The 19,057-nt window shown below is 35.5% G+C and overlaps 1 protein-coding gene across 3 annotated transcripts; it reads right to left on the bottom strand.

Annotated features, from left to right (window-relative positions):
• Positions 1-987: 987 nt before the first annotated feature.
• Positions 988-18,364, bottom strand: LOC139119779 (uncharacterized). Of its 3 annotated transcripts, XM_070683667.1 has the most exons (10): positions 16,802-18,364; positions 15,877-16,058; positions 14,926-15,125; positions 14,351-14,403; positions 12,486-12,584; positions 11,208-11,378; positions 10,854-10,989; positions 3,494-3,743; positions 1,942-2,020; positions 988-1,420 (listed from the first exon to the last, which is right to left on the bottom strand). In XM_070683667.1, exons 1-8 carry the CDS (start codon positions 16,851-16,853, stop codon positions 3,638-3,640), a joined length of 999 nt encoding a protein of 332 aa, XP_070539768.1. In that variant the 5' UTR covers positions 16,854-18,364; the 3' UTR covers positions 988-1,420; positions 1,942-2,020; positions 3,494-3,637. The 3 variants fall into 3 exon arrangements, with proteins under 3 accessions (XP_070539768.1, XP_070539767.1, XP_070539769.1); XM_070683666.1 differs by lacking the exon at positions 1,942-2,020; XM_070683668.1 differs by lacking the exon at positions 1,942-2,020 and having other exon boundaries at positions 14,926-15,122; positions 16,802-18,363.
• Between the last annotated feature and the right edge of the window lie 693 nt (positions 18,365-19,057).

Here is a 19,057-nt window from a genome sequence, read left to right as displayed (position 1 = left end):
CACAGGAGATTTTTGCTGTGACATTAAATGTAAAGTAATTTTTCCATTCAGGTGCTTGATTGTAAGAGATTATCAAAATATAAGCCTCCGTACACGTGCTTCTGCGCCGCGATGTAATCTTACCTGGCTCGGACAATAAGGAAGCAATACCCAACCACAAGAGTGTGAACGAACTCAGCTTTTGCAACAAAAAGGCAGACTGACTGTTGAGAAGTCCAAAGTATGACAGAGAATCCACTTTCTATATCTCATTACGGAGACTAATGTTTCACTGTAAGGTGATAAGGTCATCTTAATCTGCACCATTGGAAAACAGAGGCTTCACAAGTTTTCCCGGGCGTTATCCCGGGCGAGATATCGGAATATAGATCCATGCTAAACGAAAAGTAAGGCAGCCTGATTGTTTGGGTACAGTGAGACAAATGGTGTGTGTTATTTAAACTGTCCTGAGGTCTATCATATACAAAAAAAATAACCAAAAGAACGAATTAAATAATAATTATAAGTAAAAATACACATTTCCATCCCCCCTCAAGTTCACCAAGATGTCAGATTACTCAGGACAATATCAGTCCGTTCAAAAATATGCAAGTTCTTGTCTTGTACAAACTACGTATTTTGAGTTGATCGAGGACTGTAGACTGAAGTGTTGGAGATTAAAGATTATATTGTTATATTGTTATATGTACAAGTTAAACCACTCAAGACGAATAAGATTCATCAAAGATTGGTGTTTGACACATCTTCAGGAGTAACACGTTGACGAACAATGGAATTGGGTACACCTGATGATGTGATCGCACCTTTTATTAACAATAGACTGAGAGAGAGAGAGAGAGAGAGAGAGAGAGAGAGAGAGAGAGAGAGAGAGAGAGGGGGGTGGCAGTAGCATGGAGGAGAGACTTAAGTGTAACATGTTTCGAATAATACTTTTGAAATACTACTCTTCGTGATCGACTCTTGTGTACAAAATCAAAGTCCAGGGCAGTTGATATATATTATTTAATTAATTTTAGAGGTTCAATTGTTGATTTACATGATATCAAATGGAGTACACTAGAGGACTTTTGGTGCACTAAATTTGAAACATTACATTACGTATGGAAAGAGAAAGTAAAAGTGGATATCTATGTTCAGAAAATGGGCTATCGATGATGCATGCTACCAACCCATATAAAGACGTCAAAAGGTTTCTTCTATGAAGGTTTATAAATCTATTGTGAAATATTTTTATACAAACTCTCATCTAATGTTTTATAATTAATGACTCGAATAAAAATATTATCAATCAAAGCTTGACATGCATCCATCTTAACATAATTTAATACACTCATCAATTTAATCTTGGTCATAACACGTAAGTCAACATTCCGGTCTTCTTGATGTCCATATATTTCTCATAGGACACAATCGATCCATCCTTTAGCACATACCATGTTAGAAAGAAGACAAAGATAAATTAACTGATAATTCAGTGTAAAGTGTCTCAAATATAGGAAGACGAGAAAAATCATTGAGATCATGAGATAGCATTTTAAAACTGTTTGCACGGGTTTATGGTTTAGGATAAGGCCAAACAAAAATAATTGTGCTGTTCCAAAAACCCGACCTATCCTATCTTTTACCCGCCGACCCTAGACTTTCTAGAGCTATGTAGACGCGGAAGTATAAAAAAAAAAAGAAAAAACCGCAAAATTACGCACGCGAGAAATAAAGAGAAATTACGCGAGAACTAGCGCGAAACCTATGACGTCATTTATCGTTGCACATATGTTACTAACAATATGACGGCTAGCGATACGCCTGTGTACTGTATTACGAACGTTTTGCAAATGCGATCACAGCAAGGAAAAATCGTTGTTGTCTGCTGTAAATCGGAATCTGACTTTCGAACAAATTCTTGAGGAAAACAACCAAGGTTTTTGTCAATGTAAAACTTACTCCACTCGAGTTCAATTTTCCAGTATTGCAGCTGTGCCGTGGTTTGAAGTCCAGCAGATAAATATCCAAGTTGGTAATGCTACAATCAACTTAAACGTGTAATACATTTAGTCAGTGACCGTGGTTCACTTTTATTTTTGACGACTGCGAAAGTTGAGAAATTACGAGAGCCAAGAAAACCGTTGATGCATTTGAAGTTCTAATGGCGGGCGACCGGCAGTTTGCACCCCCCCTATGGACGTAACCAAGCACCAACGAAGACAAGCAGGTCTGAAACGGGACTGTGATTTAAGGTAAAGGGCGACGAATTCGGACGCGCACACGCTTTAGAACGTTTCTGCGCAGATTTAACTCCAGCCTGCCGCAAATGGGTTATTTTGTAGCGCCTGTATTTAACATCACCTGTCATTGTTGAAATTGCGCTTATACCTAATTTTTTGACCCAGTGTCTTAGAAATACATGTGACGTATAATCTTGTCATATTTTGACCCCCTAGGAAGCTGGTTTTTATTCAGTATGAGCGAAAAATTAACATTTCTCTCCCATTTATATGGCGCAAATTACCCATTCACCTGGAGATATTGTTTAAAGTAGCGTGGTGACCCCCTTTTATTAAAAGTGTAAACTAAATGGTATTATGTCAGGAGTTTATTCGCCAAGTTTGGTCAAAATGACACCATTCAAAGCGACAGGAAGAAAGTTCGAAAATTATGTAGTGATATAATTTCGATATGGTCATTTTGTAATCGATACTTATGTTAAATTTTCTTCACAAACATCATGAAAACTATACATTCGATAGATATGGATCTTAAGTCTTGGTATTTATTAAAATTAACTCATTCGCTAAGCGTTTTATGATTGCTTTCTTTAGTTTAAGTGAATTATATCATTTTTATTTATTTCTAACGACGCCATTTTAACGTCCGTTTCCATGGAAACAAACGTGGTGACCCCCATTTTTTATTTCATTTTTGCACTTGCACAACTTCCAAGAATATTTGTGCAAAGTTTCAAGAAAATGACACCACAACTTAATTTTGACGTAATTCGTAGTACTTCACCTTAACGGTACAATTTGCTGTCAAAGAATTACGATTCAGACAGTCCAGTTTCTATGATATTCAAACAACATACACGACAACCAGTTATCCAATCTGATGATGGTAATGTTAATAGCTACAGGGTTTAAACCTCTGAAAAATGCGTATTGAAAAATAAAAATATTTTGAAAAAAATTCCCTACCGACCTACCTACCCTAATTTTGAAAACCATGTTATCTGAACAGCACAATTTTTTGACCTAATAACATATCAGGCCAATACAAATTATATCCATTTAGATCTGGAACTGTGAAAGAATCTCTCGAAATGTCCGATGAAAAAGTAAAAGGGGCACATATCGGTGGAATCATTGTAAGTATGAGAAAAGTCTGCATTTCCACATCGTTTAAAAGAGAGAAAATTTTTACACTAAAACTGCTAGCTGAGTATCATTTGAAAGTGCCAATTGCTCATAGTATCTCAAGTTGAATACATAATAATTCATACCATGCTCAATGCGAGACCTCCTGCACACTTCAGCGTATTTTCCACTTTCTTTTATTCTTCTCAGAGCAGCATTGAACCAATCCAACACATGGCTATCCTTGCGCACTCCCAAATGTCCACCATCAGTACAACGGATGACATCCCCTATTGGTTCCAGTCCAGGCGGTGTGCCGCCATACATAGTTGCCTTTTCAACACCACCCTCTTCTGTGAAAAATTCCAACTTGAACTGCATAAACAGTGCATCAAACTGATGGTGAAATGAAAAAGATTAATTCTGCTATCAGAGAAACAATAAATGCCACTGCTTTGATTTCAAATATATTACAGTTTCGTCAATACCAGTGAATTTGTTACGTCATCCACCAGATTATTACAGATCGTTTATCCGATTATCCAGCATTTTGGCCCCATTCCGATCATCATCATCAGGTTTTCTTTGGTCCTATTGTTGAAAATGACATTCTTAAACACAACCAAAATATCATTCCCTGCAAAGCTATGGAACATGATCACATACACCCTAAGCTAATAAAGGATGCCCCGTCCGTCATTTCCCGCCCATTGGCCCATATTGTCGATTCCCTAGCAAACTTAAGATGGCTAAAATTACCCCATCTAAAAAAAAGGTTCACCCCTTGATGTTAATAATTATAGACCGATTTCAATTTTACCAGTTCTCAGCAAAGTGATAGAATCTGTCGTCAAGGACCAGTTATTGACTTTCCTTGACAAATCTGATATACTCATAAACACACAGTATGGCTTTCGTAAACACTACAACAGTAAACTTGCCCTCGCCGATCTGTTGTCAGATATTACCGATAACATGGATCAGGGTCTCATCACCTGTGGTATATCTATAGATCTTAAAAAAGCGTTCGATACAATAGACCATGGTATTATGTTACAAAAATTGTCGCATTATGGTGTTGGAGGACTACTCCTGTAGTGGTTCAAAAGCTACCTAATAACCGTCAACAAGCAGTCCGTATCGATGGCACGTCATCAAATCCAAGACAAGTTTCATGTGGTGTTCCTCAGGATCCATACTCGGACGCAACGTTTTCCTTCTCTATATCAACGACATTACCAATTCTACTGATGTCTTTGATTTCCGCCTCTTTGCAGATGATGAAATCAGGGGTAGCACCTATTACACTATTCTTGAACCCCTTCTTCGTCTTCAAAAGAAAATTGTCAGACATTTCTTTTTCAACTTATAATGCTTTCTCATCCCCCCTTTTCAAGCAGTTCAACATCCTAATGTTCTCAAACTATGTAAATATCAAATGTGCATTTTTTCTATGATCTTAAAAATAACCATTTTGCTCGTACTTTAAATGATTTTATTGAAGACCATGTACCCCATAGCTATCATACCCGCTCTAAGATTAAGGAAAATCTCCCTATTCCCAAAGTGAAGCTTACAATCAGTCAACACAATATCAAGTATACTGCAGTAAAACATTGGAATTCCCTTCCACATACCATCAAAAACTTAACAAATCGGCACTCTTTCAAGACGCAACTCAAGAAATATCTACTAGACATAAATTTACAATACATGGTCTCATTTATTTTCGACTCTGTACTCCCCTTTCTTTGACTTATATTTACAGGTAATATTTTCTCCCTCCCACTCGATATATTTCTGTTGTGTGTGCTTGTTCCATTTATTTATCTTAAATGTTTCGTCACCACCTTAAAGTCATGTTGTATTATTCCTTATTATTAGTATATTTGGGCCATGGACTTGACTAGTTTGTAAGAACCATTTCCATGGTCCTCAAAATATTTTGATGACAAACACTGTTGTAACTTGCCATTACCATTAGTTATTTCAATTCTTTCACTGTACGATCGCGATGTGTCTTGTTACCCTTTCCCTGGTGAAACAAACAAACAAACAAACAAACAAACAAACAAACAAACAAAGGTTTTGTTTGTAAACGAATAAAGGAGTGGGCATTAAAAAGGCAGAAAATTATGGGGTAAACCATCTAATGCATCAAACGATAATTATTGACAATGGTTCACAACAACGATAATAATGCCTTTCTGTAAGATTTATCAATTTTTTAGGCCTCCTGGACGCACTTGTCGTCTGCTCCATCTCGCTTGCGCTCATCATTCCCGTCCGAGGTAGTGTGCAGTATTAGGTTGTTTTCATCATGGTTAGCTTCATGTAGGTGAAAAAAACTAATTGCACTGGAAAATGCCAGTATGCCATTACCTCGCAATACTCGCACATCCCAAATAAGGTCTGTGAGTATTGAGAGGTAAATTTCTTCTTATTTTATTTTCAATTTATCAAGTGCAAAAGTCATCAAGTTACTGCAACGCGGGCCAGTAGGGAGAAAGTATATTGTGGACCATGATGAAAATCTTGAGAAGAAAGCCCGTACTATGGAAAATCTATACTAACCACCGTATTTGAGCCACAGCTTACAAATTCGTAGATGATGCACGGTACTGAAGATTTCCAATAATTCATCATGATTTGTACACACGGAAACTCCTCAGTGAAATCTACTGGGTCTCCCATGTGTAGACAAATTCACGGACTAGTTTTTTAAATTCTGAAATCGTACTCTTGAGGACACCATTCTTCTCAATTCCCATTTTAAATGATTTAGAAATTATGCATGATTGAGAGAGGAGATAGCATTTTTCTAAAATGTTCCACTGATTGTGTCTTCAGCCATACAGAATAATGTGTTTGGAAGTAGGGAGACTAGTTGCACCTGTTTTATGAAACAAAATGATACTGATTTTTTCCAAACAGAAAGACAAAAGAAATTTGCATGGTAAGTTTCCTCAGAGAATGACCCATTCAGTTTGTCATAACTTGCTGCCTAAAAGTATGGCATTTGTAGTACCTGCAGAATGTGACTTTATGGTTATTTAATGGTTTCTTTGAAATTTATACTGAAATATGTAATCGTACTTTCAATAGATATAATTAATCAAGTGTCTAGAGGTATAATAATTAATCAAGTGTCTAGAGGTTTTATATTCAGGCATTACTGAAAAAGTTATAAAAATTTAATATCGTGTGTACAAATCAAACTGAATTGTGGATAATTTATCGTACTGTGTGATGCTAGATTCGACACACGGCATATCATGTACGTCAGTGGTCATGTAAACGAGGCAGGTGTGAAAAACTACTCTCATTGACCATCAATACGCAAACAACGACAGCTGTCATCAACCTTGTCAGGAAGCGTCTACTGAAATGACTCCGGTGTCATTTAAAGTGTTGATCCAAAATTAGGTAAGACCAAAAATCATGACGATAGTGGTGTTTTTTGTTGATCAAACATCTCGGCTACCTATTTCAAATGCACTGGTTGTATATTTGTGACAACTTTTATCATCAATTTAGACTAGCTTCCGAATACGCCGCTCTAGTATGCTTGTCAACGGTACGTCGAGTTTCCCGTCCGCCAAAGCACAATAGCTCTCCTCAAGCTCTTGTCAAGAAGCAATCGAAAATTAAATTTATAAACTCAAGAACTCTGTTGGTATTGTTTGAAGTTAAATGTTTTCATGAAAAATCCGTTTTAAGTATGCCTCGCATTTCACATGTTTCAGCTTTGTAATGACATGATCCTGAATGTTGATGTTTCAAGCTCAATGTAAACGACTGGGAGGTAATTACTTTCCGTTTCATTTTTGTCGGCAATATAGTGCTATGACGTGAGAAGGGCGAATGTTTGTAAGAACTTATCTACACATGACGAGAACTTCAAATAGGCCAAGTGGGTATTTTCCTGATTGCGGGCTGCGGTTGCGGGCTACAGTTTTCATAATTGTGGGCAAAATTGCATAGTAAAACGATTGTTTAACATTAAGGAATCTCTTTCTGAAAGTGTGTTTTTAGAAATATCGCATAGACCTGTAATCAACACGAGAATCGAGCTGCTGCCATGACCTTACAGGTATTGTAGAATGTCCGTTACGAGGAGAAAATGAGCAAATCTAATTGGCTTATTCCAAGTCCTGAATGAGCAAACACTTTAAAATCATTGATGAAAAAAAATAGCAACGACTATATATTTCCCGCGAGCGGTTGAACGGAAATAATGTCAATTTTACTTATAATCAGGACTCTGTACGCCACAAGCGGCGACCTCTTAAATCTTTCCGTTTTTTTATAATCTGCTGTAGCTGCGGATTTTTTTTTGCTCACGATTTTTTAATACACGAGTGGCGTCTCGGCTACATAGACTGGTGGAGAAAGTCTGATAAACTTCCAAAACATCACGATTAAACGGTCGTCGTATTGTAAGTAGTCTCTCAACTCAGGAGTACAGACTGCAGTGACATGCAGATTACCTCTTTCTCACCGTGCCTGATCGGTTCTATACACAGAATAGCCCTAGGCTAGAGCATGGAGCTACCTTGGCTAAGAGTATGACGAGAGTGTCTGGCTTTTGCCAAAGTCGGACTCTCTTGCCATACTCATAGAGCCAAAGCCTTGATTCCGATTTGTTCTGGTGAAAACTGCACTAAAAAGTTGTACAATAATAAGGTTATTCACAAAATACGGGGATTTATGTCCTTGTACATCGCACGCTTCTATATTATCCGGGACGCGTAGCGTGGAGAACAATAATACCTCCAGTGCGCGATCGGACATAAATTTCGGTATTTGAGATTCAATATCATATTTCCGTATTTAGGCTGCGTTTAAAAAATAACGATGGGGGGGGGGGGGCTGGAGGAATCGCGATTGAAATCTTAATTTTTTCAAATCCCCCTCAATACCCTAAAATATTTTCAAATGCCCCCTCTACATGATCAAAAATTTTCAAGTCCCACCTCAACTATCACAAGCCAACATATTTGTAAAGGCTGTGCGCGCAGAAAAAAATAAACTCGTATTGCGCCGTTCGGCTCACAGGTGTTCAAGACTACCTATTATTAGCACTTTGTAAAGTCATATTCCTAAGGCAAGTTCTTAAATTGATTAATTTTTAAATGCATCAGTGAACTTTTTGGATTTATCAGTCTAAGCCAACTTGAGTTAATCCAACTCTGGCCAGGTCAATTGCTCCTGACGAAGAGCACACAAAATGACGATCATGAGAGAGTAGGCAAATTGTGAATTCTGGCTAATTGCCATATTGTAAAAAGCTCAGCACAGTGACCCACCAAAAATTTCGTTTTAAAAGTACAAGACATATATAAATTAGATGCTATTCAAAATTGCCGATACTGGAAAGTTACAATATTCCATTAAATAAATGTTTCAATCTCAGAAATGTTGGGTGTAATAATGCCAAATTTTATTAAAAAATAAATAATTCCATTGAGTCACATATTCTTTCATTTAGTCTTTACTGTTCAAAGTTTTACTTTTGTATTATTTGATGACGAGAATTTGAAAATTTAGAAAACAAGCATGGTGACTCTATCTTTCTTCTTTAACATTTGATTATTCTCATATGCCAAAATTCAAAAATCCCTGGTCTTCCATTTGTTGCTCTCTGGCCTAATCTTGGGTATAAGTATTTTTCACTGTCATAAGTGTCATTTGACCCAAACTCTTCTTCAACTACCATGTACATCAGAGTCAGAGCTATCTCTTTCACTGCTCAGGTATGCAATGACAGTGATACTGCAGTAGCAGGGCAGTATGTAGAGGTAAGAGTGACACTGCCCGTAGGGAGTAGCTGTATTAACTTTGATAACTTTGACAATATTTTTGTTCGGTTTGTACAACTGCGTTCTTGTTGTACTTCCTACAGCATGTTGAACTGTCCAGTATTCAGCTTGCTATCACAGCCTGTGTATGTCTACCATGCATTTGTATCACTGAAAACTGACTGCCAGTCTGGACTCTAATAAATTATCACCTAATACATATTTATATACACAGACTTTGTCAACAAACTGAATATTGTGTGTTTGAGCATGCCGTAGGGAGACAACAAGAAACTGCGTTTATTACATAGAAATATGGCAAAAATCATCAACAGTTGCAGCTTCTGCCTTACTAGGCTCAAGTTTGGTTTTTTATGACAAATCACACGAGTTTAGATTTTTTGGAGATAAAAGTCATGAAATGTGACAAAATGGTTCTAGATTTTGTTAAATTATTACTAACATTACAGCAATTGGATGGCATAAAATGGTATTCATTTTTCATTGAATTACGTACAAAAGTTGGAAAATGTAAAACACAAAAGGAAACCGATAAATTTTCAAGTCCCCCCTGCAGGCAGAGCAAAATTTTAAAGTCCCCCTCTACTACCCCAAAAATTTTCGAATCCCCCCTGAATTCCTCCAGCGCCCCCTAACGATTTTTTGTGAGTGCAACCTTACCTTCAAGACATCGAAATGTAGAGCGTTTTAAATAATAACAGACATAACTTTAAGTAAATAATAATGATATCTGTTGTGAAGTTTCATGCAACTGGCAATCTTGAGACATAAAGAAAAGTTAGTCTAAAGATTGCAAGATACGTTAAACTTAACAGAGACACACAGACAAAGGCTCAAACAGAGAAAGACAGAAACACAGACAGAGATACAAACACTCTCAAGAGGTCTATAACTCCTCTAGAGATTGGACCAATACATCAAATACAGATGTCAAATAAAAATACAAAGCAGTAACCTAGCTACAACAGTGTGCATTTGCCTTGAAGTGATTATATAACAAAATAATTGAACAATATATCATTAGTTTGTACTTGAACTAACTTTTGTTATTATCTATAACGCTCTGCTTTTAGCATCGAGCAATATATATATATATATATATATATATATATATATATATATATATACTAATTGGAACTAATTTGGGATAATTAGATTTTCATATTTTGCAAATTGTTAGGTGACATATAGCTGAACGTTGCAATATCGCAAATTACTCATAAAAGCAAGTGTGTAATATAAAAAGAAAAGCAGAAGAGATAACATTTGTAGATTAAATTGACTTTTCACTATTTCACCATCCAATTATCCCAAATTAGTTCCAATAGTGTTATATCTAAACTGCAACTAGATTCAACGATAAATTACAGTGATAAATGTTATATATATATATATATATATATATATATATATATATATATATATATATATATAACATTTATCACTGTAATTTATTATATATATATATATATATATATATATATATATATATATATATATATATATATATATATATATATATATAACATTTATCACTGTAATTTATCGTTGAATCTAGTTGCAGTTTAGATATTTGTTAAATGTCCAAATAAGTTAATTTTTGTGTTTTTAAAGTTTTTTCAACCGATTTACTGAGTTGTTCGAGAATATATCTTGCTTCAATATTTGATATAATAAAGTTTACCTTGTTTTCATCAAAACTACGAGGAATATCGGTGAGGAAGTCCATAAATGCATTCGATTGAATGTTAGTGCCTGAGCTCCATCGACATTATTGGCGACAAGACATCGTCTGGTACTGTACCAGCCTTTCATAAAACCTGTATGAGAAGTGACTTTCAAAATAATTTCCCGAATATAGCAATGAAGATATTTCGAGAGATAAGATTTTGTGTGGTTATCATATCTCATGTGACACTGACTCAAAAAGAAAACAATTTTGTGGAGGAAAATGTCTTGAATTTCGATTACGTCAATTTGGTAACATATCGACGGAGTCAGAATGTACAATTATTATGAAATGTAAGAAAATACTTACCTATAGTCTTACCACTTATATCATTAGGGTCAAAATTTCCCGGGTTTCCAACGGGAACAAAGAATCGCGACTCTCCACCATAATTCATAAATTTGTCGGATAACTTTACGGTGTGCACAAGCTCAATTGTCTTCGTAAAAGCGCAGCCGTCGAAATATCCAGCAAGTAAGCCTTACGAAGAGAAAAAAATGAAATAATGACAATCTAACAATTCTCTGGTGGTTAATAAGCTCCGAAGCCCCGTAAATTATACATTTTCTGAAAGCCTAGAATAGGGAAACATTTTGGTAACCACAGTGTGACCATTGTTTACATAACTATCACGTGAATGGTAATTTTGCATAACCTTTCAAAAATTTGTTTTCGCTATCTTATGTCTTAATACTTCAAAATATCTGACTCAAACTTACTGGAATGCAAGCTGTCACAAGAATCTTCAAAAGTGTGTCTCAGATTTTTTATGTCTTGCTTACTTTTTTTTTGCTTTGCTTACTTTTTTTTGTGAGCACAATTTTAAAGAAATCTACTAGGGTTAAATTTACGGATCTGGAAGTTTTTCTGGCATAAAATTTTTTTACAAGGTTTAAAAAAAATTCTGCGACATTTTTGAAAGCTTATGCAAATTACCTGTCACGTGACAATTAAGTAAACAATGGCCACGCTATGGTAACCAAAATCTTCCCCTTTACTAGACTTTATGAAAATATATAATTTACAGGGGATCTCAGCTTAATAACCCCTAGAGAATCGTTAGCTTAAAAAGTCAATTGCTTGTCTTGGAACCTTAAGTTCTCTACACTTGAATGTTTTTTCGTTGCTCATACCAAAATCGTGAAAGTACTTCACAATTGCGCTGTTAAACATAATTGTCAACTTGCTTCCAAAACATTAATTTAGCTATTACGTTTACTCTGTATGGAATGTTACTAAGCAAAGTTATTACCCCAGTCACATTACACAGGAATCATATACTGTTTAGTTATAACACTGTAAAGAACTGTTGAGATTAAAAAAAGGATCTTCCATGAGAGAAAACAAAGAAACTGTGTTCATCTCTCCATGATTTTGTAAAAAATATGCCACAATATACAACTACAGTCTCAATATACCTGACCTTGGTGTGGACTCTCCATATACAAGATTTTTTTCTCGTATCATTTATTAGCAATTTGCATTTATGCCATATAAATTATTCGATTTCTGATCTAGTAAACTGTCATTGTTAATTGCGGAAGATATTTACTCAACTTTACAGATTTCAGATATTGCTGTATTTACCTACTCCAGCAGCTTCTAGGTCACTTGAAGGATCGGTACGAAGACACATGTTGTAGGGCACATCTTGCATAACACACTTCTTATTTGCTTCCTTGCAGACTTTTTCGACAATAAGAAAAAGAACATTGGAATGTTCAGAGCTTTACAAGAAACAGGTCGAGTGAAACACTTACTCAAAAGCCTTAAAATAGCTAATCAGTTAATCTAAATTATCGAGACCCATTTATTAGCCCGTTATCTTATGTGTTTAACTTATGTGTTTAGACTATTGGCTTTTCATATTAAAATGAGCTTCAAAGGTGTTAAACTTATTGGAGGCTTTGTTTGTGGTTGATAATTACAGGAGATTATGCGAAAAATACGACGAGATGGCATCGTACTGCCAGTCGCGTAGCAACCATAGTTACTTTGTGAGCTCTCAGGCCAGAAACACTGCTTCACGCCGATCAAAACATAACACGCCAGCAGTTTCATAAACATGTCCTTCCTTGATGCAAGTGTAAAAGAGGGTATGACTGACCGTAAACCATTGAGTAAAACCAGACAGTATCGATAAAAGACTTTCAAATTTGGTTCAAACACACTCATTATATATTCATAAAAATATGAGAGGAATTTTTAAAACGGTAAAACTCATTTTCCTGAAGCTCAAAACACTCCCGTTTTTGCCAACACGTCAATTCTGCTCAGCACCACACGACAACAACAACACAACTTTGCCAAACATACTTTCGCTTAACAATTTGCGAAAATCCGAAAATTACCGAAGGATTCATGGTCGGCACTCTTCGGAAAAGAGATGCGAGAGCAACCTGTGGCGAGGCGAACATGGATGGGTTATGTAACCGCTTCACGCCATAAACAATACCCGTTGCCACTCTATCTATGTTTCTCTATGGTTTAATCTGGTAGAATGTAGTGTCCCACTTCATATACTGTTTCTAGAGGGGAATGCGTGATTCACTAAAGGTATACTGTCACCTGTTCCAATTTTGCCACGTGACTGTAGAAAGAGAAAATTTAACCAATCACAGATTTTAAGCGGATGTCCACTTTTCAATAAAAGGCCTCACATGGGCATTTTTAATACCAAGGAACGCCCCTTTGACATATATGGGTATATTTAGATTACAGGTAACTGTATACCTTTAAAATAAGCATGTTGTTGTCATGGACAGTGGAGTAGATGCTAACAATACACCATACTTTTTAAAGAGAAATTCAAAAAGGGATAAACACTAATAAGAATGGTTCATCGACACCAAGCATAATTCAGGACATATGGAAAGTTATACCTATGTTCTTAAATATGAACATATATTTCCGCGGCCAACAGCATAGATTCAGACAGTCACGAAAAGAATATTTTTTAAAAACTACATAAAATGCATTTTAAAATACGCACTTCCTTACGTTGTTCAAACTGGAATAGCTTCCGACGCTCTTTCAACAATCGCGGAGAATATAAGAAATTCGTCATTTTCATGATATTTGTGACGTTATTTTTGAAGTTATTCTTTATATTTTTGAAGTTTTGACAGAATGTTTAAATAAGTGAGTAATTAACCAATAATTTCTCTGATATTATAGGTGTTTAAGTATGTACGTAAGCATACTGAAAAGCGGGAAAACATATTTTTACTTTACAAAGGGCCATGGGGTATGCCACGTTGCCAGGAATTGCAAACATAAGCATTTGTAACCTAATTCAACGGGAAAAATTGTATTTATCTTAAACAGATCGATCCTTTAGATAATTTGTGAGTGCTAAGTTAAGCCAAGGAGTGTAATGGAATTACTCTTGTTAAGAAGAGTTTACATCATTCATGTATTCCGTAAATCATAAAACATTCTTAATATACTACCTTCCAGCACGACATCTGTAAAGAAACCTTTAAGTTCATGATCCTGCTCGTCTCTGTGTTAAAAAAGAGATTAAAGCACAGATATAACTGATACGTATTTGATCCACATATAATTATTATTACACAAACTCAAGTGAAAATTGGAGTGGTTCGGTCAAATAACATTGCTGCTTCATTCATAGAGATGAAACATATTGCATCATAACATAAAGTTACTGCACATATCTTAAAGGTAACTGTATCATACTTAAATTAGAAGCTACATATATTTAATAGAATGGAATACTTAATTTTCAGGGGATGGTTAATATTAAACACTTTCATGCTTCTGATTGGATTTTTGCGTCTTCGCAAATATGATCGAAAATAATCTGCGATTATGGAATAATGTTAATATCACATTTTTCCATATATATATATATATACATATACATATACATATATATATATATATATATATATATAATATATATATATATATATATATATATATATATACCGCATTGAAACGTGTGTTTTCATGTTCAAAAATTCGGAAAAAGAATGAAATCAACAACATTTAAAGGTTGTCTTACACATAAAACCACGAGCTGTTGGAGAAGGCCTCGTCAGCAAAGGTGTAAATCCTGGAGTCTGCTTCTTCCTGCAGTCGATCAATTATTGTATTTCCTACAGTCTTTGCCATATGTAGGAACATTATCATCGACAATGCCAAATCTCTTCGGCTTCTTACATTCTGAATAGCAGGGCGAAGAAAAGTTCCAAACCCATACTGCTAGATATAAGCACAGAAAACTCAATTTCAGCGCTATTATGTATTCTGATATAATTGATATAAATCACTGAGGAATTGCACTCTTCGTGACCGCCATTTTTAACCAGGAGTTTAAGCTTAGATCCAGTGTTTAAATCTGAAGCCTTTGATAGCTTTGAATGAGATAAATAAAGCCATGGAAAAAATTCAAAACGGCAACGTTTAATGTCAATAATGCCAATCTAAGCTCAGCATCAAACCATGCAGCATGTGCTAACTTCTATGCATACTTCTCGCTGAGTCCGCAGAGCATACTTGAAGGTCAAGAAATCTTACATGTAAACAAATTGGTATTGTAATATACCCGTAAAAACCCGTAAGGGATAATTTGTAAAGCAAATCATATATCTACGAAGATTTGAACTTTCATTTACAATCATGGTATCGTAATGAGCTGACCGTTATTAAAGTGAATGTGACCGAATATTTAGACAGATTTCAATATTGTTGATATATGATGTAGAAAATATCCTCAATGTATTCAAAATTGAAATTAAAATATTGTATGAAAGCCAAATAGATGCCTGCAGAGCATTTCATACGTTGTAATTTTGGAAACTTGATTTAAAGCACAGACATATATCAAATACCCAATTATTGCAGTTTGAATTGAAAAGTTTAAATCGTCATTGGAAATTTTATTTGCTGAAGCATCCATTTTATGTTCAATAAAATATAATTTACAGATATCGACACTATAATATAATCGAACCTGGTTGACGTAACGCGACATCATTGCACGGGCCACTGGAACATGGACTCGCCCAGTCATCATAGCGAGAAGACGCTGTGACTGCAGTGGAGATCCAAGCACAGATTTGAGTTCGTCATGGTGTAAAGGAACACGACGGTGATAAAGGTCATTATATTTTACACCATTGGTAAACAACGACCCTGCAACAAAGTTGAGTGACAGAAAATTTTATGAATAGTAGTGTCCTGGTGAATAATAGCTAGTGTCAAATGATACCAATAAGATAGGGTAACCTTTAAACTTAGTTATCACATTGCCTTTCCGGTTGTAATCAGAAGGTAACTTCAGAGTTGTAGATGAGGAGAATCAGGTTATGTCATGTTTCAGATTTGACTTTCATATTTCATGAATTCTCTGGAGGATGACTAGGTATTTCCATGAAAATAACCCTCATATTCATTGCATTTGATTCCTTGTTGATTTATGTAAGCCTAACAAAACACAAATATACAGAAGTTATCGCCGTTCAGAAGACCGGGCGTTTTATTTATTGACGTTTACGGGACACGTGAAATTGCGACCAGTATCCAGTTTGGCCGAGACTGGCAACTGTCATCAAAACACTCCTTCACAGCAGGCTTCAATTTATATTCAAGCTTGATTCTCGGACTCATAAATTTACCGTTCGTTCAAAATGTACTGCATCATATAAACAACGGATGATATACATTATATATACACTTAGTTATTACATACGTAACTTTCAAGCTCAAAAGTTGATTTGTTTTTTTAATGTCTCAGCTATTACATGTATAATAGCACAGGTCTTTACTGAAATAATCTTAACATTACTCAACTTTCCTAGGCTCAGTATTATATGCCTTTGTGTTTATACATTTAAAAATTATTCCGAACAACGTGAAATATGTTACTATAAACATACCTGCGATAGGGTGACTAAAGAACAGAAGGGCAAGAGCTACGAACCACTTCATGTTGAACTACAGGGTAACAGCTCAAGGGTTGTAATAACTAGAACATTGATGCTGACATGACTACCGATTGTATGCTAATTCAGCGCACACACTGAACTGACAATGATTGATATATTTATAGGGGAACGGTATCAAAATTTGTGACTGAGTTTACATTAACAAAGTTCATTTTTATTGACCTTCTTTAACATTACGTCCGTGAAAAATAGGTTGCGATGGGTTTATTCATAGCGTGTCAGCTACCCAGGATGATAGCTGATCCAGCAGAGGAAGAAATTAATTGCCCTACAGTGCAATACTTGTTCAGACATACATATTCTTTATACATACTGTAATGTTCCTATTGAATGTCTCTGCCATTAAAAGAATGAAACTCATTACTGTAACTGCAATACGTAAAGCTCTGAGTTTGAACTTGTATAATTGAAATTTGCAGTTCGAGTGGTGAATTGGTGGACTTTAATGTTTCATTTCTTGAACATCAATGGTCTCATGTACGTCTTTTGTCGATAAACGCATTACAATGAAAACAAATATTAAGTGAATGATTTCTTTCCCTGTTATAAATATTGTGATATCGCTCTTCGATTGTTCAGTATTTTATCACTTGAATTTAGTTTTTACGACTGACAATGACTCTGAGCGACATTTTGTGGAGTGACCGTGATTAACCCTACACGTGATACATTGTGAGAATTCTCTCCAATTATTGATTTTCCTGACCTTTGAAGTAGCCGATTATTATTTCAACTGCTTAAGTCATTATCATTTACCGGACGCTGTGTTGACGGATATACCTAGATGGGAACGACCTTCCTCCCCTCCTTCAGTTTATTATAGATGCATACCAAAGGCATGACAATGCTCAGATCAATAGACGATTTAAGTTGTACACTTTCTAGACAGAGAGGCACTTCTTGACGCATTCCTGTACAGAGATGTAGACGCTCTGAGACTTTGACGTACAGACTTCAGTGAGAAGCCAAGTCTGTTTGATTGTGGTGGACCACGTCTTGTAGATAGCCGACTTTTCTAGATATTGTAATCATGCGCACGTGCACGTATCGTAATTAAAGTAACCGGATCATGATATACCACTCGCCTGTTATGTATGTTCGTTATTACCGGACCCGTACACAAGCAATCGGAATAGTACCGACCACCACGAACAATATACGTACCGGAAGGATCATGACCAAACTACCACTCGACCGAGCCACGTTACAATATATCTCCTCGCAGTTTCCAAACTTATAATTCAATCATAAAATACATATATTAGAAACAAGTAGTTTCTGGGTATCGATTGCAAGTTTCACTGCAATTCCTTATTGTTGTTTATTTCTCAGAGTTTCTACTTTGATTTTTGAATAAAAATACCCTGAAATTTCGTCATAATGGGAGGAAATCCCGACTTGAATTTTAGCTAAAAGAAGCAAGAACAGATATGAAGAATGTAATGAAAACTTGATGCATAATAGTGTGCTAAATCTAATTTTTCAGGGTTTACATTTTAATGCAGGGAGAGACTAAAAGATAGTCAGAGGACACTTGAATATTTTCTTTCTTTTTTCTTCGAGTAAATTACATTTGTATACAGAGAAATAAAGGTCAGACGAATCAAGTGTATTTCAACAACATTTTTTAATATTTCTAATGTGGATATTCTATTCTATTGTTTACTCAATTCCACCTACTTTTCAGTTCTAGATACTGCATGAAATCCCTATAATATTTATTTGGTCAATTCAATAATCTAAGATCCTCAGACACACTAATCTCGAAGAAAATAAGCTACCAGAAACGCCATGACATGCTTGAAAACGTGCAATCCAAAGACCATGCTAAGTGGTAGCTAGCTATAAATATACTGTGTTCGTCTGGCTTAATCAAAATCAAGCTTAAGTATCCTATTGAATGCACAGACTGTACCATTAGATTTTATTTTAACGTAATCGATGGAATTCTTCAGGTTGTCAGACTGGGATTTTTACCGCAAAAGCTAAAAGAATAACATCATAGTATCGTCTCTACTACTGAAATGATTGATTTTCGTCAGTATATTTGCAACATGATTTACAGTGATCAATGACTAATGGGTCGATATTTCTTCGTGCAGTTCCTTTTATCCTAATTTCTTGTTCACACACACTGGCTTATAGAGGTTGATATAGCTTGCACAGAGATTGTAGCGCGCAAACAAA

The sequence above is a fragment of the Ptychodera flava genome, chromosome 20 (assembly GCF_041260155.1).
Source record: "Ptychodera flava strain L36383 chromosome 20, AS_Pfla_20210202, whole genome shotgun sequence".
Classification (NCBI taxonomy): domain Eukaryota; kingdom Metazoa; phylum Hemichordata; class Enteropneusta; family Ptychoderidae; genus Ptychodera; species Ptychodera flava.
Note: the sequence above shows the minus strand (reverse complement) of the source record. Positions and strands in the feature narration are given on the sequence as shown.

Excerpts from the sequence above, each read along its gene's own strand:
- LOC139119779 (XM_070683667.1), bottom strand. The coding sequence starts at position 16,853 with ATGAAGTGGTTCGTAGCTCTTGCCCTTCTGTTCTTTAGTCACCCTATC. Across the intron at positions 12,585-14,350 it reads TACAGATGTCGTGCTGGAAG|TCTGCAAGGAAGCAAATAAG; the intron begins GTAGTATATTAA and ends TTGTCGAAAAAG. Across the intron at positions 3,744-10,853 it reads GTAGTTTTGATGAAAACAAG|TTTGATGCACTGTTTATGCA; the intron begins GTAAACTTTATT and ends TTTCACCATCAG.